This window comes from Mirounga angustirostris, unplaced genomic scaffold (assembly GCF_029215605.1).
Source record: "Mirounga angustirostris isolate CCGP_5_RB_7025 unplaced genomic scaffold, mMirAng1.0.hap1 SCAF_5, whole genome shotgun sequence".
Taxonomy (NCBI): Eukaryota; Metazoa; Chordata; class Mammalia; order Carnivora; family Phocidae; genus Mirounga; species Mirounga angustirostris.
Window position 1 is genome coordinate 73,132,333 of NW_026991713.1, and position 24,006 is coordinate 73,156,338.

At 33.5% G+C, this 24,006-nt stretch overlaps 1 protein-coding gene across 5 annotated transcripts in view; it reads left to right on the top strand.

Moving 5' to 3' along the window:
• The window catches only part of CPNE8 (copine 8), a 226,900-nt gene that overhangs the window by 121,604 nt on the left and 81,290 nt on the right, over positions 1-24,006 (top strand). For all 5 annotated transcript variants that reach the window (XM_064591402.1, XM_064591404.1, XM_064591401.1 and 2 more), the window contains 3 exons: positions 2,641-2,744; positions 7,416-7,520; positions 8,855-8,896. In XM_064591402.1, coding sequence (XP_064447472.1) covers positions 2,641-2,744; positions 7,416-7,520; positions 8,855-8,896 — 251 coding nt within the window. The remainder of the gene's footprint in view (positions 1-2,640; positions 2,745-7,415; positions 7,521-8,854; positions 8,897-24,006) is intronic.

Genomic DNA, 24,006 nt, shown 5'->3' on the forward strand with positions numbered 1-24,006 from the left:
AAGGTGATGCCAGTGTAGGCAGAGTGAAGAGTTGAGAAATGTCTCAAGAGGTGGAATGATGCAACTTGGTTTAGATGAAGGGTCAAGAAAAGAAAGGAGTCAAGGACTGCTTCCTTGAGCACTTTGGGTGGATGACGAATTACTAATTGAGCTGGGAAAATTGCAAGAGAAGCAAGTTGGATTTGAATTAGTTAGAAGTGCCTGTGAAGCATTTGAATGGATTTCTACCATAGCAAGTTTGTTATACTGGTGTGGAGTATTGAAGAAAAATCTTAAAATTCTCTCAGGTGGCATTAAGCACAAGAGATTAAAAAAAAACAACTTTGCAATGATGCTTCTGTATTTCTATAAGTAAGTAAGTGCTTGTCTTTCCCCCGTAGAAATTAGATTTCATTTGTGCTAGATATAGATGGAATCCCTGCTAAGGTACTAACTTGGATAATTGCAAAAAATATTTCCCCTAGGTTTATAAATTTAGTATATTGAAAGCAATCTTTATTTTTTATTTTTAATCTATTACTTGTTTTGCAAGTCTTAAGGAATGTAATTTGAAAAATTACAACTTGGTTTTAAGTTTAACAGTGATGGAAATTTGTTTTAATAATACTTAATTTCTGTGAAGATTATTCAGAATCAATTTGAAATATGTACATTTCAATAATCTATTATTTACTTTGAATATATCAGAATGTTTTTTGGTAGTTTGTGTTTTGGTCCAGGTGCTTTGGGAAAATGTCTTACAGGAGTGGGTTTTTTCTTTTTCCTTTTTTTTTTTCTGTAGCAAGTACAATGTCCTTGTCCTGTGTTCTTAGAAAACCATTCTCTCTCAAGGCCATTTTAATATATGTGAAGGTGAAAGGGCATTCAAACCAACCAGAACAAAGAAATCAAAACCAGTCCTTCTCTCTCAGTTTTGCTCTGATTTTATAGTTTGATTGTTAGGGTGATTTTCTCACTGCTTCCTTAAAGAATAGTATAGAAATTTTGGTCTTTCAACCTCAAATTTGAAAAGTGATCATGGCTGAAAAGTTTGAGGTGATAGTGGTGTCCATGTTTTTCTTGCCTGTGTGTTTCTTTTAATTTTCTTTAAAATGTATGTTGGTCGCTATGCCTGTTCAGAAAGTGAAATCATTATATAATGAGTGTTCCTCTGGTAGAAGTTACATCTGTGCTAAATATAAAAGCAAAATGACACTATACCAATGCATTGAAAACCAGAAATCTAGAGCTGTGAACTTCTCCAAGGGCAGAGATGTCGTCTTCATCTCTCTATTCCCAGATTCTAGCCTGAGTATTGCTTCAGAAATGTTTGCTAAGTAAGTATATGAATGAATGAATGAATGAATGAATGCATGAAAAAGATAGTGTTCTCTTGTATAGTGTTCCAGAAATGCTAAAGGGAAATAATGAAAATTTTAGTTGGATGTTTAAGTACTGCTGGACTCTGCAAAGTAAAAAATAGTGGTAAATAAGAGACTGCCTTTTTAGTCATTCTTAACAGTTTCACCAAATAGCATTTAAAACTGCAACCTCTTGATTGAATCTGAATTACTTTGACCCCCCATCTCTTTCCAAAATTGTTAGCATCTTCTTTCAGTTAAAAAAACAAACAGATCCAAAATACTGATTTTAATTGTTAAATCACTATATATTTCATACTTTTTAAAGGTGCTCATCCTATGTAATTGCATAATGTTTAACTTCCTTAATTTATGATACTCCAACTTATTTACTTATAAGCTAAACTCTGTAGCTTGTGAGTGCTTAAATATATACATCAATAAAAATGATGGATTTGGCATAATAATTAACATCCAAATACATAATTACACTACAGATAAGCATGAAAGTGCTTTACTTTCCTTGAAGCCCAATATAATAGGAATTACTGTTAAGACTTTGTGATGCCCTGTGAATAATTAAAAAGGAACCCTTTTTCCCCCTAGATTGCAAACTGTGTGGTCAGTCTGGATCTGTCTTGTACCTTATCTGATGAGCAAAGATACCTTTTTTTTTTTTTTAAAGATTTTATTTATTCATTTGACAGAGAGAGAGAGAGACGGCGAGAGAGGGAATACAAGCAGGGAGAGTGTGAGAGGGAGAAATAGGCCTCCCACAGAGCAGGGAGCCCGATGCGGGGCTCGATCCCAGGACCCCGGGATCATGACCCGAGCCAAAGGCAAACGCCCAATGACTGAGCCACCCAGGCGCCCCCAAAGATATCTTAACATCTAACACGTGATAGATATGTAATAGATGCTTAGTAATTATTTCCGGAGAAATTAACAAACAGTTATGCTCTAAAAATGTGTACTTGAATTAACTAAAGATAGGAATAAAGATCTTGTACTATATAATATTGAATCCCTATAGTTATCTACTTATTATCACTTTTCCAGGGAGAAATGTTAGAGGTTTTTAAAAAGTAATAGTTCTGTGACTAGAGCAAAAACTTCCAGAGTCAATTTTTTAGTCTCACAATCCTTTAAAAAGTAATTTTATGTTGTTCAGGATTCTTGCACACTTGGCCATTTGCATTAAAATGGTAAATTTGTTTTCTTGTCAAGTCTTGCCCGGGATCTGCAGTTTCTAGTTATTTATAACCAAGGTTTTGAGTTATTTTATTAATTTTCTTTGTAGGATGCTGTTCTGATGCAATTTTGTGCAAACAAATTGGACAAGAAGGACTTTTTTGGAAAATCAGATCCTTTTCTTGTATTTTATCGAAGTAATGAAGATGGCAGGTAGATTTATCTTTTATGCATTTTAACTCTAGAGTAAGAATCATACTTCAACTATTATTTTTTTTCTCAGAGAAGCTCAGTAAATTGATAAACAGTAAAATATTTTGGTATTTTAAAAATGATTTGATTTTTGCATCTCAATAACAATGTGTAATTTTATAAGCATTTTACATGTTTTGTATGATATTAAAAATGAATGATTTTCAGCTTCAAAGAAACATTTCCTCGGTACTTTCCCTAAAATTATAATATTACCTTAATAGGATGGAAGAATTAAATTTTTGTGGAAATCTAAGATGCTAAAACTAGTGTTTCTGGTTATAAAATTGAAGTCTTAAGCCATTTTCTCAGAGAAGGATTAGAATTTTATGGGTTGCTTTTTATACTTCAAGGTTTGTGTTTTCTTTCCCCCCAGTGATATTTGTCTAACATGCAATAACATTTTTCATTACATTTTAGTAATTTGAATGTTTTTAGCAGTCATGATTAGACTGGTTTCTATGTGGTTTGAAATTGTACCCATGAGTTATAAAGTATAATTTAATATGTATGATTCTACCATTAAATATGTTTTACTGTTTCTGAGATTCATACTGTACTGTCAGTATTTGTGGGAAAGTTTAGTGGTAAAATTATGGGCCAAGGTTCTATTTTGACTAGGTTTAAGTCATAACTATGCTACTTAATAGTTACGAGACCATAGGCAAGCTTTTTAACCCATATGAGACTCCATTTCCTCATCCGTAAGATGGGCTAATGATCATAGCTACTTCACAGTGTTGTTGACAGTATTAAATGAGTTAAAGTACAAAAAAACAGAAGCTTGCTTAACACATAAAATGTAAATGTTAGCTGTTATTATTTTTAATCTTAATGTATAAGTTTCCCTTAACTGTATGCAATAAAATATTAGCTAAAGGGAAAATGTTATTTCAAGATTAAAAAAGAAGGGAAGAGAATGAAAAAAAAAACCCTGTCACTACTGTCACTCTTACAAATGAAATTATACATGTTAATGTTATATAATAAGTATATAAAATGTTACATAAAAATAGAAAGTTTGCTATTTAAAGTGAATACACTGGGCAGTATAAAATGATGCTTTACTTATTGTGAGATTGTTGTTGATGCAAATACTGGGCAACTGTTGGTTATTGTGTTATGGTGTCATATTGCACTTTTCGTACTTCCCTTCTATCTTGGTGGTAAAAAATGTCAGAGTAGTATTTGCATCTGAATACTACTTTTACCCACGTGGAAAATAATTGGACAGTGAAGGAACTAGTCATTTGCAGGTCGTTTCAAGGGTAGAGAAAAACTAAAGAATGGTTCAGGATTTCTTTGTCAAAAGTGTTGTTCTGTCTGAACTACTTGTTTTCTGAATTTTCTATTTTTATTCTTATTAGTTTTCGTTGTAAAGATTTGTTGTACAATTATAGAATTTCAGTCTCTCATATATTTAATACTACTGATGAGGGTTATATTATGGAAACTTAATTATGCTTGTAAAAATGGTAGTAATTTATTCATTAAATGAAATGTAAATATTAAGAAAAGAGTACAATTAATCAAAAAAATCACATTTAAAAACAACTGTTGCTAAAATTTGGTGGATCTCATTTCAGAAAACTTTCCACTTACATTTCCACACACAAAACTAGGTCACCATCTATATCGAAATACATATTTTAAAGCATATGTATTAGTGTATTTATATATATTTATGTTTTGTTTTGATGAGCTTTGAATGAGTAAATGTGTTTTTACTCCTTACTTTTTATGTGTAAATCTCTTTTTTTAACTGCAAAGATTTTAGCTTTATTTTTAACATTTATTGAATATGAAGCTATTTCAAAAATTGCCTGTTGCCTCATGTGTTTGAGGCTCATTTTATAAGATAGTGTAAAACTTAGTTTTTACTAGAAGCATTAATAAAAATCCTTAACAATGTATGATTATAAATTCTTATTTTCTTGCTGTCACATTTATTTAGTAACTTAAATCGTATTCATAATTAGGTAATAATTTTCCCTTGGAATAGCTGGTTTTTTTTTTTTTGGCAAATGACTTCATTTAAAGCATTTTAATAAGGCTTCATTTAAAGTATTTTAATAAGGCTGTTTAATAAAAATATTTATCTTATAATACTATTTATAATATATATGCAGTTATATTTATGCAACAATAAATAAATAGCTCACTAAGGTGAACCACTTAAGAAAGTGTCAACGTATTTAATTATTATGGCTGGTGATACTAGAAATATAATAGAAGTTTTTATTTAACCATAAACAAAAAAGCCAAAAAGTCAATAGAATGTTTGTTGAACATGTTCGTTTGAAGATGGTCTGTTGGTTGCTCCATTATCTATCTATGTAACTACCTATGGATCCATGGATCTAGATACCATCTATCTAGCTATCTATCTGTATCTGCCACCATACCAAAGGCTTAATATATATAAGAATGTGATTCAAAAGAAGAAGAGAAAGCCCCTTTGTAGATCTTTAAGAATGTATTGTATTATGAAGAGAGGCAGAAGCCTGTTTCTAAAACAAAAACAGTACAGTTGACCCTTGTACAAAATGGGTTTAAACTCCACAGGTCCACTTACATGTGGATTTTTTTTTTTTTTTGATACAGTACTGTAAATGTATTTTCTCTTTAAGATTTTTTAAAATAACATTTTCTTTCCTCTAGCTTACTTTATTGCGAGAATACAGTGTATAATACATATAACAAACAAAATATGTGTTAGTCAACTGTTTATATTATTAGTAAGGCTTCCAGTCACAGTAGGCTATTAGTAGTTCAGTTTGGGGGGAGTCAGAAGTTATGTGCAGATTTTTTACTGCTCCATGCCCCTAACCCCTGCATTATCCAAGGGTCAACTACATATGTAATTTTGTCCCCATGAATTTTTCTTAACCATTTTTGTGTACTGTCTTTTCTCATTTGATTCCTTCTGTTTGTTCCCTGCCTCTCCTCCCTTATCTCCTTTGTTTTTCTTCTGTTTTAGATACCTCAATGACCCTTTTTGAGTCTGCTTGGTCTATCCTCAGTTTTTCTTTTCATGGCTTTTGCCCCTACATTGCTTTGGGCAAGTCAACTCTGAGAACCTTTGACCACAATACACTCTCTTAAGCTCTGTCAGTTTAGTAGCAGGAGTTTGTTTAACTGGGTGAGGATACGACCAAGGAGGGGGACGGTACTAATGACATCATCTTGTAATGAATACTTGATCCTTTTATGTTTCTATTTGATCTCTTAATAGAAGTAGACTCTTCTTACCTGAGAGGAGGAAAATGGACTCAGAGGCTTTTCAAAATGAGAGTATTTTCTGGCGGGGGTTAGGTGCAGCATGTTCACTATGGTGCTCATGTCATCTTCTCATGTTCCTGACTGTTACAGGTGGCCCAGTGTTTGGAACACTTCATTACTAGGGTCTTAGTGAGGACTGAGTTTGGGTTTCATTCTGACCAAGGTCATTTTATAGCTCATGAACTGCTGCATGTGTTTACATTAGGCAAGAACATTTCCAGGACCTGATCCATGTATGGAGATTGAATGGTTTGGTGGAAACAATACTGGAATTGGAATCAGGAAACCAACTTTAACGCTACATGGGTTTTACCTCTTATTGTGTATTAGATCTGTAGAGCCAACGGTTTAGATAAAGAAAGAACCATAAGCTGAGTGTCTCACTATAAATTCATGATGTTTATCTTAAGTGAGGGCCTTGGGCCCCTCCAGGAATCCTACTTTTTTGCTTAATCCAACTTTCCCTCTCTCCCAGACACTTCAGCACTTCTGCCCACTTCCTTCTTTACTGATGATCACGCTTCCTATTTTATAAGAAAATCGAAGCAATTGGAGAACTTTCTCATGATCTCATCACAGCATCTCCTGTGCACTCTGCCTTCCTGAAAGTTCCTGCAGAATGACTCTCTGTGGTCCCAAGGCCAACTCCTCCATTGATGCCCTGGATCCCATCCACTTTCATCTATGGAAGGACATTCCTCCAGTCTTTCTCCCCTCCCTTATGCATCATAAATTGTTTCCTATCTGTTGGATCCTTCATTTAGCATACAACCTTGCTGTTATTTTTTCCTTTCTAGAGAGAAAAATTGAAAAGGAACAAAAGCCACAAACCTTTCTGTAGACTAATCTATTCCCTGAAACTACCCCCAATTTCTCTATACAGCTAAACTCCTCAAATATATTCTCTACACACTGTCTCTGTTTCTCTTCTCTGTCTTAAATCCATCCCAACCAGGTTTTTGTCCCCAGCACTACAGCAAGCTAATATTTTGGGGGATACTGATGACCTTCATATTCTTAGCTATAGATATTTTTCACTGTTTCAATATGTCCTCACAATTTTTATAGGGATTATTTACAAAGCAGCTTTACAATTTATTGAATCTACAAAAGATTATTTTTCATAATCTTTTTTTTGTTTTATTGTGAAATCTCATTGCTTTATATTGCAGTGAGCTTATCTTTAAAGTTCTAAAACCACAAGTCTCTTTTTACTAAGTCATATACCAGCCACAGGGAGATTGACAACATTTGTTCTATACAAAAAAGAAAGAGAAGAATGCCTACTAAAGCAATATATCATAATCAAATTATGAAAATAACTGAAAACCTCTTCTTTTGTTTTTACAGTTTTACAATTTGTCATAAAACAGAAGTTGTCAAAAACACTCTAAATCCTGTATGGCAAGCATTCAAGATCTCAGTCAGAGCATTATGTAATGGTGATTATGACAGGTAAAATAAATGACAACTTTTCTGAGAGTTTTGAATATTTACTATATACTTTTTATCTAATAATCTAAGCCAAATTTTTAAAAATTAAGGTGGCTTCTTTACCTATGTAAATGTGTATTTACCAAGCATAGATGATTTATTCAGAATTTTTTAAATAACCTTTTTTTAAAATCCATGATGATTTGGGGAAGAGGGATAATTTGACTAAAGTTCGGTTAAACTGACTTGAGTTTCCAAGACCAAAAATATGCAAAGTGCTAAAAATGTATTAAATATTAGTTTGTTTTAACATATTATTCAAAAATTACTCTAGAATTTTCATAGCCTCAATGCTTTCATTTGGTATTATCTTTCTAGAGTGGAATAAGTAAATATACAAGATACAAGGCTATGACTAGGTATATTATCAACTTTGATGAACTCTTGAAAATGTTATTTGGCATCACTGTTCTCATGGTTGTTGAATTCTAGAAGTGCTGTAGATGTAGAACAGGGAGATTCTGGTATTTTACAAATAGGTGGGTAAGGTGGCCATGAAGATACTCCCACAATATACCTAAAGATTTCTTAATATCAAAGTTTTTTTTTTCTTTTTTCATATGAGAGTTGATTATAAAGTTATAATATAAAAACCCTTACCCCAAAAGAAAAGCAAATAAATAGAAAGTAAAAATCCAATCTCTTTATATTGTTACTTGAATATTAGAAAAATGCAAATTTATTCTATTAACTAATATCATAGAAGGAACTATTGATTAGCAGCATGCCATTAAATTTACTTTAAAACTTAAGTTGACTGTCATTTTATTCATTTGAAAAGATCATAACTTTATTCAACTAAACTCATTCTTTAAGAAAGTGGTTCCTGTAATGTGGTTTGTGATTAACATCACCTGGTTAACTTTGTAGAAATTCAAGTTCTCAGGCCCCAACTGAAACCCACTGAACCAGGAACTCTGGGCATGAAGTCTAACAATTCAAGTTTTGAGAAGCCCTCCGGGTGATTGTGGTCCATGCTGAGATTGAGAAATCCTGCTCTAACATAGTGGTTTTCTAGAGAAGTAGCTGCGTACCTTCTCATTGAGGAGCTATGTCAAATTACACATGCTTCCCACATATACTTTCCCTTACTCCCCTTAAAGAATAAGATTTGAAAAACCTATTTTAAGATATAAATGAAAATATAGTAATAAAATTAGCAAAATCAGCTTCAGACTATTTTTTAAAAGCCTACAAGCATACATTTCATCTTAAGAAAATCTATAACTTATTTTTTAATTCTCAGTGATGTTTTTTCATCTTACTAAGCAACTTTATGTTTTCCCCATGGACAGAACAATCAAAGTAGAGGTGTATGACTGGGATCGAGATGGGAGGTAAGACAATGTCTTTTATTCTTGCTCTTGAAACTTAATACACTTTAAGAAGTATACTGAAATGAACACATTTTTAAATTTTAATCTTCAGATTGCAGATTTGGTCTTATTTTCCCAAATGTTACTGAGGCACTTACATGAAATTTTAAAAACTTGTGTAATTTTTCAACCTGAAGAATAAAATAGAGGTCTTCCTCATTTCTAGTAATGTAGTAAAGATTTTCAACTAGGACTTGATGATTTTTCATTGTACACCTTACAGATGTCTTGTATTATACCTTCATAGTACTGATTCTCAAATGTCTGGGTCTCACAATCTCTCCGAAGATTCCTATAACCTTTCTATCCATGTCATTCATGGGAACCTGAATGGGTACCTGAGTACCCTTCTCCCCCCCCCAAAAAGACACATACCTCACAAACGAAAAACAAAACAAAACTCTAGAATTATGTCTGGTGATTGCCAATACAAACAGATGTTTAGAGCTCCAAAATCATGGTTTCCCTCTGCATGTCACAGTAGATGTTAAATCCTAAAAGAGAGGGGACTCACTACTTTTTCTCTTTCTTTTTTATTTTTCCACCATTTCTACTGTTTTGAGGTGTTTTTAAATGCTGTGAAGCACGGAATACAGACATGCTCACATCTCACCTTACCCAATAGAGCTGCCTCAGTAGGTCATTCCTGAAGGGACAGAATATACAGATGTCAGGGGAGAATGACAAGTGGAAGAGCAAAGGACACTTAATTTTGCTTGGCTAATGCCCTACACTCCAACCCAAAGTTCTCTGAAAAATGGAGTTGAAGTGTAAGGTTGAAAGTCGATCTAAGCAAGGCCTTTCTCACTGCATTTTATATAAGCCAGCAGCCTAGCCCGAAGGGTTGAGGGTATCTGGATACATGAGTACTCCTGGTAATATAGGAACAAGTTCAGTTGAGACGCCTGGGCTGTCCAGGGGACATCCCTTCTGCTACATAGATAGGAAAATGGCTAATTGGAGAGCCACACACAAGCATGGAGAGGACATTTGACCTGCATTCATTTGCACACATGGTCTAATTTGTGCCCTAGAATTTGGCCCCATTAGGATTTTCACCTTTTCATGGAGTGATAAGGGAGGATGGAGAAAGAGGTGAAGATACTATCCCACACTTCAGCTCTCACCAAATAATTGATTTCTGTCTTCATGTGATATCCCAAGCATGACTGTGCTAAAGTTTCCTAACACCATTTGAAGTTACTGTTAAAGACAATCCATTTAATACCACAGATCTTTATATTTCTGTCAGATTCTTTATTTAATTATTTATATAGGTTTCCTTTACAAGAATTCTACATTCTTGAGAAATCTAAGTAAAAAACATGTTTTCTCATAGGAGAAAGCATTCCCATAGTAATTATGCTCCATTAAACTTTATTCACTGAGAAAATGAGTTTTGCATCTCAGAATAAATAGAAAAAGAAATAATGCCAATCTGAGTAAAGTAGGACTTTATGCCCTATATCATATACCCTGTTTTAAATTTTAATTGAGAGTGGGCAAAAGTGGTAGCCTTTCCCTAGTAATTTTGGGAAATTGGGGAAATGGTTTTGATCTGAACACTATGAAATGAAGGATGTAAAGTCAGATTTCATTTGCATCCATGACCTTTAATCCTAAATTTGCAAACATTGTAGACATTTTATTGTCCTGCTTTGAAAAGTGAGATTTTATGACTCTCCTTCTGTCACCAGTGTACTTCTGAGTCACAAAAATCTTGCATAGTTTTGGAGATCAGAATTATCTTGGAATTTAATTATTATTTTTTCTTTTTTGATATTGGAGTTTTGAACATTCCTATCCAGGATGTGATTTATTGAATGTTTTTAATGTGTCAGTCTTTCTCCAAGCATTTTTCATGTTGTTCCTTTTGTAATTTTCACAATAAGAAATAGGTACAATATTAATACCATGTTACACATAGAGAAATCAAGGCAAAGAAGTAAGGTACCTAAGGTCACACAACTGACAAATGGTGGAGCCAGAATGTGAACCCTAGCAGTATGCTTCCAACAATTCAGTCATGACTAATATGCTATATTTCCATAACATTATAATTGTAAATTGTGGCAATTAAATAAAAGCCTTCAACCTGGGCAGTGGTCTTACTCTGATTCTTTGGTAGTTGATAATGTGGTAATTAAGAAGAGTGGAAGGACTACTTAAGAAACCTTTTAACACAAGTATGTCACTACCTAACATTTTCTATTACCCAGAGAGGTGGAGGAAGCATTCCTAGGTAGCAAGTCTTAATGTAACAGGAAGTTAGGTAGAGAGAAATGAGTATTACAGATTTTGAAAGAATCCTGATAGCTATTGAAAGGGCCAATGAATTGTAGAAAAGAGCTGTCTTAGATTATGAGAATAAGAGCAAGACTGAGAACAAGAGCAAGAGAGAGAGTAGAAATAGAAAGATAGGGGGAATTATGAAATGTAGTTAAAAGAAGTGAAGGGTTTGGGTCATTAGATTGGGATTTTTTTTTTTCAATATACAATGTTTTGCCTTTGAGACATGAATTTAGCTGGAAAGAAAATATTTAGGTGCTGAGATTTTATAAACTCTTGTCATTAGATCTTCACCTATTTAGGGGGAAGATGGGTGATTGTGCATCCTATGTTATTTATTTTTAAGTTTCACTTCAATATACCATCATTAACAGCATGTTCAAAAGCCATCTGAGGAATTTAAGACTGTCTGACAGCAAAAGGGAATGAAGGTGGGAGGGGAAGGATTGTTAGGGGGAACTTTAAATATTCCTCGGAAACAAATTATATGATTAGCAGAATAATTGAGGGGAATGCATTGTAATTTCAGGACTGGTTTAATAATTTTTTAATGTTGGGATAAAATGCTCTTTCTTTAATCTAGAATATAGGTCCATATTTTATTTTTATTTTATTTATTTATTTTTTAAAAGATTTTATTTATTTATTTGAGAGAGAGAGACTGAGAGAGAGAGAGCACATGAGAGGGGGGAGGGTCAGAGGGAGAAGCAGACTCCCCGCTGAGCAGGGAGCCTGATGCCGGACTCCAGGATCATGACCTGAGCCGAAGGCAGTCACTTAACCAACTGAGCCACCCAGGCGCCCCGGTCCATATTTTAATGTAAGAAATTTCAGTGCATAATTCTGTATAATCCGTGTGTGCTGATTAGGCTTTTCAATGTTAGCAAAATTATGTTTGAGAATGACATGTAAAAAGCAAAATTAAAATCATGATTAAATAATTTTTGATAACCCTTTCACTAAGTAATATAATTTATGAAATTTGAAAGGCACATTGGTCTCTAATAACAATGATATGTAAATGCCATAAAATCCAGATTTTTTAATTTTATAATGCAATAATATTAGTTACTATGTGGATTGTTAGACAAGTTGATATTCCAGTTTGTGGTTACATGTGCTTATAATAACATATGGTCATTATACTTTTTACATGCATTTTTGTTTATCTGACATGATTTCCCAATGTAGATGTTCTTTCTTTAAATCAGAGTGAACATGATTTGACACTCATTATATTTCATGCTAAAATGTAATGATCAGAAGCTGTTTCCTATTCTTTGTCTTCTTATCATCTTTAGTATTTGTCATAAATCTTGTACATGTATCAGTTTTTAAATTCTCTGCCTAGATTGAGAACTTTTCTTTCCACTATTTAGAGAAGATTACTCAGTGGATTCCCCCCACCTTTTTTTTTGACAGCTATACCAGAATTGTCCAGTATAAATATAATGCAAATCACATATGTAATTTAAAATTTTCTAGTAGCAACATTAAAAACTAAAAATAAACCAGTGAAATTGATGTAATAATATATTTTATTTAATTCTATATATGCAAATGTTATTATATATAGAATTAATATAAATTTTTAAAAAAATATTTTATTTATTTATTTGAGAGAGAGAGCAAGAACAGGGAAGAGAGGGAGAAGCAGGCTCCCTGCAGAGCAGGGAGCCCAACGTGGTACTCGATCCCAGGACCCTGGGATCATGACCTGAGCCGAAGGCAGACACTTAACTGAGCCACCCAGGAGCCCCATTATAAAATTATTAATGAGATATTTTACATTTTTATACTAAGTCTTTGAAACCTGGTATGTACTTTATGCTTGCAGCATACTGCATTCAGGCGGGCTATATTTCAAGTGTCCTATTGCAGTATCGGGTTGGCAACTGCCTTACTGGGTAGCACCATGTAGAGTTTAATTAAATCTGTACAATATGTATCATAAGTAACTTTATATCAGTTATTTGTTTTACTTTTAGATCAGTTTTATTTGTATTTCATAGAAGTTTAGAGGTGTCCCCTTATAAAGTGGGGAAAAACTGGTCAGATATCTGTATTATTTTATGTGTAAATTTGACCATAGGAAACCGATAAGGTAATCTGATCTTTCAGTTTAGGGAGAAGATTTCAGTCAGAAATTTAAGTGAACACTGCTTGACAGCGTTACTTGCTTACAATCACATTTTGTTTTACTAGCTAGGGTACTTCCGATAATTGAGGTGATGATTATATTCACAGATAAGGAACTTCAGGAAGTGGTGTGATCTTGGGTCAGAAATCTAAGGGTATGTTTAACTCAATTCATCAACTTGAAATTAATTCTGTAACAAACATCTTGTGCCTCTGTGAAGCGTACACAAATGTGGCAATGCTGTTGAGTAGGTGACCAGTTGACATTAAAATGGGTATCCTGAGCTAGTTTGGAACAGAAGAAATACAGTTGTTTGTCCTTTTTTATTTAAACACACTGGCAGTGGTCTGAGAGTACAGAGACATTGCTTGACCTTGGCATGAATAATCAGTGTAAATGTACCAGTTTTCAACAAGTTAAACCACTTTACTAAAATCATCTCCATAATTCCCACCATTTCTTCAAGGGATGTGAAGAAAGACTATTTAAACCTCATTTTAACAATTGAAAAGCTGAAGTGCTGAGAAACTGACTTGTCTGGGTTACAAAGCAATCAGTGGTGGTATCTTTGAAAAGCTTCAATTGCTTGGAGTAGCTTCAGCTGACTTTGTAGCTTAATTTAAAATTCAGGGAGCATTAACAGAATAGCTCTGCATTAAAACCATGTGGCTCTAATGTGGGACTGATTGTAAATGGGCCACCGAGTAGATCTCTGTCTCCCAGAACATGATTTGATCAAAAGGCTGAACTAGTGAACTGCCAGTCATAAAATTTGGCTCTTGAAGTCTGCTGAGAAAGGAGAGTAAAAGTTTCCTCATTAGCACTCTTTATTGTATTGAATGTAGTCATTTTAAATAATGAGTGATACTTATTACAAGAAAGTGCAAACTTCATTTATCTGTGAAATGCCAGATAAATGCTTTCATTTTCTTGTATGTTACCTTTGAAGATATTTGATAAACACACTTGATGTTTTATTTCTGCAATTATGCATCATCATGGTGTGAAAGAACAGTGATTCTTGGTCCAGAGCTTCATTAAGAACTTACTTATAAGTTGTCTAAGACATTTACAGCTCATTTAGGAGGAACATGTGCAAGACCTTTTATATTTGTCTCATTTATTTTAAATTTCCTTACTTACTCTAATTAATCTTTCCCTAACAATTACCCTCTGTTTGCAGTTAACCCTGAATGTTCTAAATGTGTATTCAGTAGACAAGATTCAGCCTGTTTTCTTGTTCCACTACCTACCACTTCTTTGAGATTTTTAAAACATGTTGATAGACAGTATTTCATAATCCACATGTTATTTACTGACATACTACTTTCCCTCCCCCCACATCCTACAAATTTATGTAATGATTTTTCTCATACATAGTTTGTGGAGTTTTTGTCTCCTCTTCCCTTCAATCTACAATTCTTAACCCTCATGATTTTATTTCTATATATTGATACCTAAAGTGGTAATCAAATTTTTATTTTATTTTATTTTATTTTTAAGATTTTATTTATTTATTTGAGAGAGCGAATGAGAGACAGAGAGCATGAGAAGGAGGAGGGTCAGAGGGAGCAGCAGACTCCCTGCCGAGCAGGGAGCCCGACGCGGGACTCGATCCCGGGACTCCAGGATCATGACCTGAGCCGAAGGCAGTCGCTTAACCAACTGAGCCACCCAGGCGCCCCCAAATTTTTATTTTTGTATGTCTCTATTTATGTTCTAATAGAAACTTTATTAATTAATTATGGAAGAAATTGTTACTGAACATTTCTTATGTGCTAAACAGTTTGCCAGGCTAGTGAAAATACACATCTCTAATCTTTATACAGCGATATTTTCGTTATCTTTAATGCATCTTATATATCCTTCCACTTCTTTTTTTTTTTTTTAAAGATTTTATTTATTTATTTGAGAGAGAGAGAATGAGAGAGAGAGCATGAGAGGGGGAAGGGTCAGAGGGAGAAGCAGACCCCCCGCCGAGCAGGGAGCCCGATGCGGGACTTGATCCCGGGACTCCAGGATCATGACCTGAGCCGAAGGCAGTTGCTTAACCAACTGAGCCACTCAGGAGCCCCTCCTTCCACTTCTGTGTTAATTTTTGCCTGTTGGTTTTCTGTCCAGGCCCAATTTAAATGCTATCAATTGTCTGAAAGCTTTCCCTATGTATCTAAATTCATTTAATCCCTCTCTTTTGTGTGTTGTGTTTACCATTTAGGAATGTTTATTAGCGTATCTGGCATATTATGACTTATGCTGAAATTTTGTTTCTGCCTTATCTTTCATATTAAATTGTAAGCTCTCTGAGGCCAAGGGCTTTGTTTGTCTTATTATTTCTCACAATGTAAATTATAGTATTATATTATTAGTGTACTTTAATGTATTAGCTTCTTACTGTGTTACTTCAATATTATGGAAGAGAGAATTTGAAATAACTCTTTGTCTTTCTGATGAACACATGGTCCTCCATCAATGCTTGTTATTTATCTTCTCATTTCCCTACTTGAAATTATGAAATTGTTTGAATAATATTAGTGATTATATTTCTCTAGTGAAACTTCAGGCAGTGAGTAATTAATTCAGCTGTCATTTTCTCTCTCTTTCTCTCTTTTTTTTTTTACCATTTGCAGACATCTTAGATTTTATATACACATATCTATGATCTTCTTATCATACAGATTAATTTTTCTGCTTTATTCCATGTTCAAATACTGATGATTTTCAGACTTAACAGCAGAATTATCAAATTCAAATCAACAAATACACTTTACAGTGTAAATTTTGATTTATGATCACCTTACTATTTATTTCATTTGCCTCCATTAGAATGTAAATAAATTTGGAATGTAAATTAATTTCCAGTTTTTGTATAAGGTAATATAGTTTTTATATAAGGTAATATTATAAGGTAATATAAGAGTCTTTAGGACTTTTAGCATTAACTCTTTATTTTACAAAGAAGAGACTGGGCCTATTTAATTATGTCCAGTTTGAATTAATCATCAATTTCATCACTAAATCTGCCTTTCCTCTCATAGGTTTTATTCTGTCATGAGATTCCCAGGGGTGATATTCAAAATGTTTATCAACCATCAAAATAGATGAGAGCTGTATAATAGAAGTAGGGCCCTGGAAATCCTTTTCTTTGCCAGGATCAGCCTTTTCATTGTTGGATTACAGGGTGGCCTGAAGAGCCTTGGGGAAGGTCCTTGGAAACTGGGGAAGGCACACAAGAGACTGAACAGTGAAGAGTAGACAATAGGTTTAGAGTAGACTCACTCTGAACAATGGGTGAGTAGACAAATGTTTTTGTATTTTTACAATGACTTTAACTCTACTGGATTTACACCCCTGGAGTATTATCTCCAGGCATTACCATAATCCCAGGTTTGCAGACTTGAGAGATCATAATTACTATTGACCCTTCCCTTGCTCCCAGCTACCACATCCAGTCAATTGCCAACTCCAGCATCTCTAAGGAATAAATAATGAAATCATGCCATCATTGTCACTGGTATGAATTCATGACTTCCCAAAGTTAATTCTATATTTACAGTTTCCACAAGGTTAAAAGGTGAAATAAATATGGATATTTATGAAAAGGGTATAAATGTTTTTTATGAGGCTAAAAGTGATATTATGTGTGTTTGCTGGCCCTATGGAAGTAATTGAGACACAGGAGGAATTTTAACAAACAGACTTTGCTAAGTTCCTCCCTGTTTACCATACCTAATTCATATTATAATATTGCAATCTATAGTGACAGCTCCCTCCCTGGAGCAGGTCCTCTACCTAAATTCTCTTAGTCAATTAGGTGGGAGGTCAAAGGTTTTTCCTGAGCCTTCTGTTTCTTAAAAATAATCAGCCTAAAATAATCCACATGCTTAAGAGATGCGTTTTGGGTTGGCAAAAGTTGCTCCCCTGTAGCCTAGAAAAAGAACTCAAATTACCTGAAAATGGTACTTTTTAATTTGGTCTGTAGACATGATTTAGTATTAAAATCTATAACTCTCTGAACCCAGTATTCTGCAGTAACTCAGGTAGAAACCTGCTAGGAGAGAAGGTTGTTTTTTCAAGGCCAACCAAGTTTTAACTTAGAATGAGAAGAGGAAGAATGATAAATTGGAAAGTAATGAATTGAGCCTTTTATATGATTTGAAATAATGTATGTATACGATTTGAATTTACCGAAAAATTAATCAAAACTCATACCATCGACCAAAACATTTCCACATAAATGGAAGGAATAAAACACAAAGAAAAGATAATAGAAGACTGAAATAATCTCTGAATCTGGAAGTCTTTCTAAACGTAGTAAGAGATAGAGCAAAAAGGGTCCTTTTTAAAAATAAGCTTTTTAAGTCAATACTAATGTAATATAGAAAAGTGCACAAATCATAAATACACAGTGCATTTGTGCATAAGTGCACTGAGCACACAGCTCAGTGAATTTTCACAAATGGAATATACCATGTGTATTCAGCATCCACATCAAGAAACCACTTTACCAGCACTGCAGAAGCCTACCTCTTCCCTCTTCCATTCATTTTTGCACCTCCTGCCAAGTAACCACTTTCCTAACCTCTATTAACATGGCTTAGTGTTGCCTGTTTTTGAATTTTATATAAATGGAATTGCATAGTAGGTATTCTTTTGTGTTTGGCTTTCCTTAACATTAAGTTTGTGAAATTTGTTCATGTTACATGTGATTTGTTCATTCTACTACTGAGGGACATTTTTTTTTTCAGTTATTATTATTATGATTAGTGCTTCATGAACATATTTGTGTATACCTTTTGGTTATACATGGTGAAATTCAATCCAGTTGAATATATACCTAGGAAAGCATCATGTGGTGCTGTGTGAATGCGGTGGCAAAGTTAAACTGGCTCACAGATCACCCACTTATTCCAAGTTTCCAATTGGTTTTTATAGAAACCACATCTTATTTTTTTCTTGTTCATTTAATTAATCTATAGTACACTCTTGTCTTATTAGCTTCAGAGACAAGAATATCTAAATCATATGCAAATTCAATCTGTATTTTCCATATGTAGGATTCTAGATCCTATTTTAACGTTGAGCAATAACAAAACGGAAACTTTTAATTGCACTTTAGTCCCCAAAATAATTAAGATACCACCTGCTTTTCAGCTGATGGTTTTGATTCAAGTTCTTGTTAACATCTTCATGGGTCCTTAGTTTTTGTTCCAAAAATTAAAACATTTCTATTTCTATTATATTCAAAACATTCAAGAATAATTTCTTATAAGGATGCTTTTAGCCAAAGAACAGTCTCCTAATGAAAGGAAGCAGAGTTTTCAATACCATTTTGAGAGATGGACGCTTGTGTAGACAAGACACTCAGTCATTCAACTCTGAAGCAACACAACATTATTTGTTTTTGTCACTTTTATTATCCTCTCATGCCACCCTTCAGACTATTTCACAGTTTGTAATTTTAGTCTGAAAAAAAATACAGCTTACTTATATTATAACATGCATGAGAAATGTGTTGAGTTTTCCAAGAGAAAAACACAAAGGCTTACCTCTTTTCCCCATTTGTGGTAGTTGTTTTTGGCCACTAAGATACTGGATAAAATGTTGCCTTGATTAACATATTTGTGACTTCAGGTAGTTTTATCAATTGTATCCCAAAGAATTTTTGATTCATGTTCACCAGGGTTTTCCCTTTGCTTTATGTTGACAAATATTTTGGACATCTCTATAATTATTTTAAGTGTCATCTCCATTCTATGAAATAGAAAACCTTGACCTTTTCCTGTAATCAAGAATAAAATGTATTTTTTTCACTTATTGCCAGAAACATGTGGACCATTTGCAGCCGTGGTCTCAGCTGGGTGTGTCCATGAGAAACACTAGGGGTCCTTTTCTTACTATAATACCTCTCCAGATACTGCTTCAGTAGGCTTGGGAAACAGTCTAAATGTGAATTGTTTGATAAAAGCTCCCCAGGTCATCCTAATGCAGATTTGGGTTTAAGGACAATTGTTAGAAACTCACTCTAGAACAGGAAAACAAAAAAACCTTTTTTTTTTCTGAGATTAGGAACTGAAGATCAATATAATTAAACTGAACAAATGTTTTTTGAGCATCCATTAAGTGCAGATCGCTATACTAGTTATTGCTGGGTAATTAAAAGATGATTGACACTCAGCTCATGGATTGAAGAAGGATATGCTCTTGCAGAGTGTATATTACAGTCCCAGGAGCAAAATAGTAGGCAGAGCATGTTTCTTGAGAAGGGTGTAATGTGTTAAATTTCAGAGAAAGGTAAATTCATATTTGAGTGGAAGTACCCAGATGTGCTCATGACAAAGTATGATGGGTGATTCACCTGAGAGTGGGAATTTTAAAAGAAGGGATTTTGTGAACCCAATAAGTGAAGGATTTTGTCTTAAGACTTGCGGTTGTGAGTAGGTTATAATGTATTAGAGGGAATTAATAGGAAATAGAGATATATGAAGGTGGGTCAAGACCATATGATGGAAGGCCTCTGAGAGTCGAGATTATGTAGTGAATTCCATCGGAGTCATTAAGAGATTTTGTTCCTGAACCAAGGACATTCTAGCATGATTAGCACCATGGGAAAATATCTGTAGGATGAATTGGAATCAGGGAGACATAGAAGTGCAAAACCTAGTTAGGAGGTTAAGGAGGTTATTGAGATAGTAATGAAACCTGTATTAGGTTGGTAGCAAAGGCAGTTAAAAAAAAAAAAAAAAACCTTGCCATGAAAAACAATAAATTACATTTTTGAATATGCATAGAGCTTTGCAGTTTACAAAGTGCTTTTTCACATACTTTCTCATTTGATCCTTACAAGAATCCTATAGGCATTAATTACTTATTATCTTCCTAATTTTGCTGATAAATGAATTGAAGTTAAGTTTCTTGCTCCAGAATGTCTTCATGGTTTGTGCATTATTGTAGATAATGCTGCTATAAACATCCAGGTGCATGTATCCCTTTGAATTAATATTTTTGTATTCTTTGGGTAAATATCTACTGGTGCAATTGCTGGATCATAAGGTGTATTTCTACTCTCAACTTTTTGAGGAAATTCCATACTGTTTTCCATAGTGGCTGTACCAGTTTGCATGCCTACCAACAGTGCGAAAGGGTTCCCCTTTCTCCACATCCTCATCAACACCTGTTGTATCTTGCATTGTTGATTTTAGCCATTCTGAGAAGTGTGAGGTGATACCTCATTGTAGTTTTGATTTGTATTTCCCTGATGATGAGTGATGTTGAGCATCTTTTCATGTGTCTGTTGGCCATCTATATGTCTTCTTTGGAAAAACATCTATTCATGTCTTCTGCCCATTTTTTAATTGAATTATTCATTTTTTGGATGTTGAGTTTTATAAGTTCCTTATATATTTTGTATACTAACCCTTTATCAGATAAGTCATTTGCAAATATCTTCTCTCATTCCATAGTTACCTTTTAGTTTTGGTGATTGTTTCCTTTGCTATGTAGAAGCTTTTTATTTTGATGAAGCTTTTGCTTAGTTTTGATGAGAGACTCCCAAATATAAACCTAGTGGATGGTCTCAATTAGACAATACTAGAACTCATGATGACCTCATGCCAGAGGAACAAAAACATTTCAGATCACATCAACCTAAGTCTGTTGTGCTTTCTTCTACAAAACCCGTCTCTATCTTCCAAGCATATCCAGATGTTTTCAAGACCTGGCTAAGTTTTACCCTGCTTCTCTTTATCTCCCCCAAGATGGCTTTTGTCATTCACTGTATTTCCTTTTCTTTTTTTCACCCCCCAATTCCTCTTTTTAAAGTTATATATCACAATGAAGAATGTGTATCAGGCTATTAGAAATATGAGGCTAGGGAATTGGAGAGATGCTGGAGTATAAATCAAAGGCAGAAATTGGAGAATCTTCTAATTAAAAGATCTCTTTGACACAATAGAAGTGTATGTGATTACTTACTGAGAGTTTTGGGGAAAAATTCTATGGCGCTGGCCATAAAAGTCTTCCAGTTAAATGAAACTTCTAGTTGTGAGGGGTGAAGACTTTCTGATAATAAAGATGCTGATCATTTATGCAATAAGATGGTTGATAGACAATCATCACCCATTATTTTCTCTGTGATTCTAAAGACCAGACAATTTGAGATTTGTGTAACCTATATGTGTTGTATAGCTGTATAGTGTTTGTTAATCACCTATTAACATTCCAAATACACATAAAACTAAGCTTAGTGACAACTAAGTCCTGGAAAAAACAGTGTATTAAAATTTAGCAAGTGAGAAGTTCACTATAGACATGAATTTGCCAAATACCTTTACTTTGTAACAATTTTAATATTTCATTTAAATTGGCTAGTCAAGAAGAGAGAGTGAAAATGAGTAAGAAAGAGACAAGGTGGTGTGTGCAATCTTTTTATTATATAAGTTACTCTCATAAAATAGCTTGGTAATTCAATTTCAAGATCATTCATTATAAGAGTTTTAAATTTAATTTGCTATCCCAAGCAATTTTACATATTCCCTATCAATTCTCAAAAATAACTCCCAATAGGAAATATTATTACTGTTCTTTTTCCAGATACAAAAGTTAAGGTTCAAAATGTGGAAATGATTTGTCCATTTTACATCACTATTAAGTAGTCATTGGTTTTCAAGCCAAACTACTGCTTATTCCTCTAATTCTCTTTCTAAACACTGCTTTTATCTACCATCATCCTTTGCTTCTTAGTGTAGGAAAAATGGAACATGATATTCAGAATTCCAGATCTTTTCTTTGAAATGTAAGTTCTTTTAGCATTTGATGATGACTGTTGTAGACATAACCTGAGAGAATTAAAACAAGACAAAAATATATTGTAGCCATTTATTCATGTTGCATTCAAATCATGTTTAGAAAGGAAAATTTCATAGTTGCTGATCTGGAGAAAAATTAAGACAAATAGAATATTGTCACTCCCAGTAGTAATTTAGGTTTGGTAAATATTCATATATATTTGAGTGCTTGGTGTTGTTCATATGTTTTTTAAAAAATTTTGACCAAATGACTGACAGCTATGGGTAAGAACTAAGTTCCCCAGATGATATTTTATGTCCAAAAGTTTGATTTGCTGCTCTGCATCAATCATTTCTACTCTAATGTTGATATTTACACTCTAATGTTCAGCTATGATATTCTCAGTTCCAGCTTGGTTGGGTACATGCTTTGGTACTCATAATTTCTAACTTGTGTCTGTACCTACAAGTTGAAAAGGGAAAACAAAGCCATTTAGTTTTATTTGAAATAGACAAGTAATTGTATATTTCAATTATCTAAGTAATTGCCTTGATTATCCACTTTATTAGATATAGAAGACACGACTTTGTTTTGTGTGTACATTTCATAATACTTGGAATAATTTTTTTGCATTGTAGTTTAAACCAGATAATATAGTTTACATTATAAGTTACTAAAAATCAGCAACATTTTAATATTAAGCTAACCTCAAATAAAATTTACATTTTTGGCATTGCACTGAATTTAACACCATCAAAGAATATCTGAGAATAAACCATTCTTTTTCATTTTTCTAATCTGTTCTATGTGTATATTTAAACAGACTAAATGTAATTATTTGGCAGTGAGGTTCAGTTAAAGGAAATACTCAGTAACTATTTTATGATGTAGTAAATAAGGTCCTTAAAAGGAACTAGAGACTTTTGGTATCACAATTCCTCCTGTGATTAGTATTTATTATATAAAGTATCTAAGGATGTCAAAATCTGCAGTTTTGGATTTTCAGGTTGATGATATACATATAGTTGTAGTACGAATGGCATGTGTTCATTTCGATTGTGTGCCCTGTGCGAAGGGGTGTTGCAGAATTATTGGCAACCTTTCCCAGAAACCAGATCTTCTAAATAGCCAGATTGACATACATGAAAACATATGAAAGTACATGAATATTCATAGATTATGCTACTTTACTTGTTGGGTTTACTAGCACTGTTCTATGATTATAACCCTAGAATAGAGATCCGAGGCGCGATTATTGCTAATTGAGAACTAATAAACATGTTTTTGCCTCAGTTTGTGATTTTTGTACATAGATAAACAAACATACAAACGAGAAGAAATTTCTAACATGCCATTTTCCCTATCATTTATGTTTAAAGTGAATTCACAATTGGAATGTTTATTTAGATTTCTAGAAAAATAATCTTACATTTAAATCTTCACACATTCACATTGCCCATCTAAAGACATTGTTACCTAAATAGTTCTTCAGTGTTATTTTTCTTAGAAGTATAGAGTAAGATATTTAATATGTGGACAAAGTCACATACTGTACTTTAGATTACATGCTAATACATTTGTATATATTAGAGAATAGTCTAAATGAACAAGCCAATGGAATGTATGTATTATAAACATATTTTAACCTCTAAAATTAATTTTAACATATATGGAAATTAGGGCTGCATTTATGGCCATTTTATAAGATACTATTTTTCTTCCAAGAACCCGAAACAAATTTCTGGTGTTCTGTTCAGAACAGTTCAAGTTAATCAACCAAACTTTTTTGGGGAAGTAAATAGGAGAATGTATTTATAGTTTTGAGGGGTGAAAAAAATTTTACTAGAAAGCCTACTGA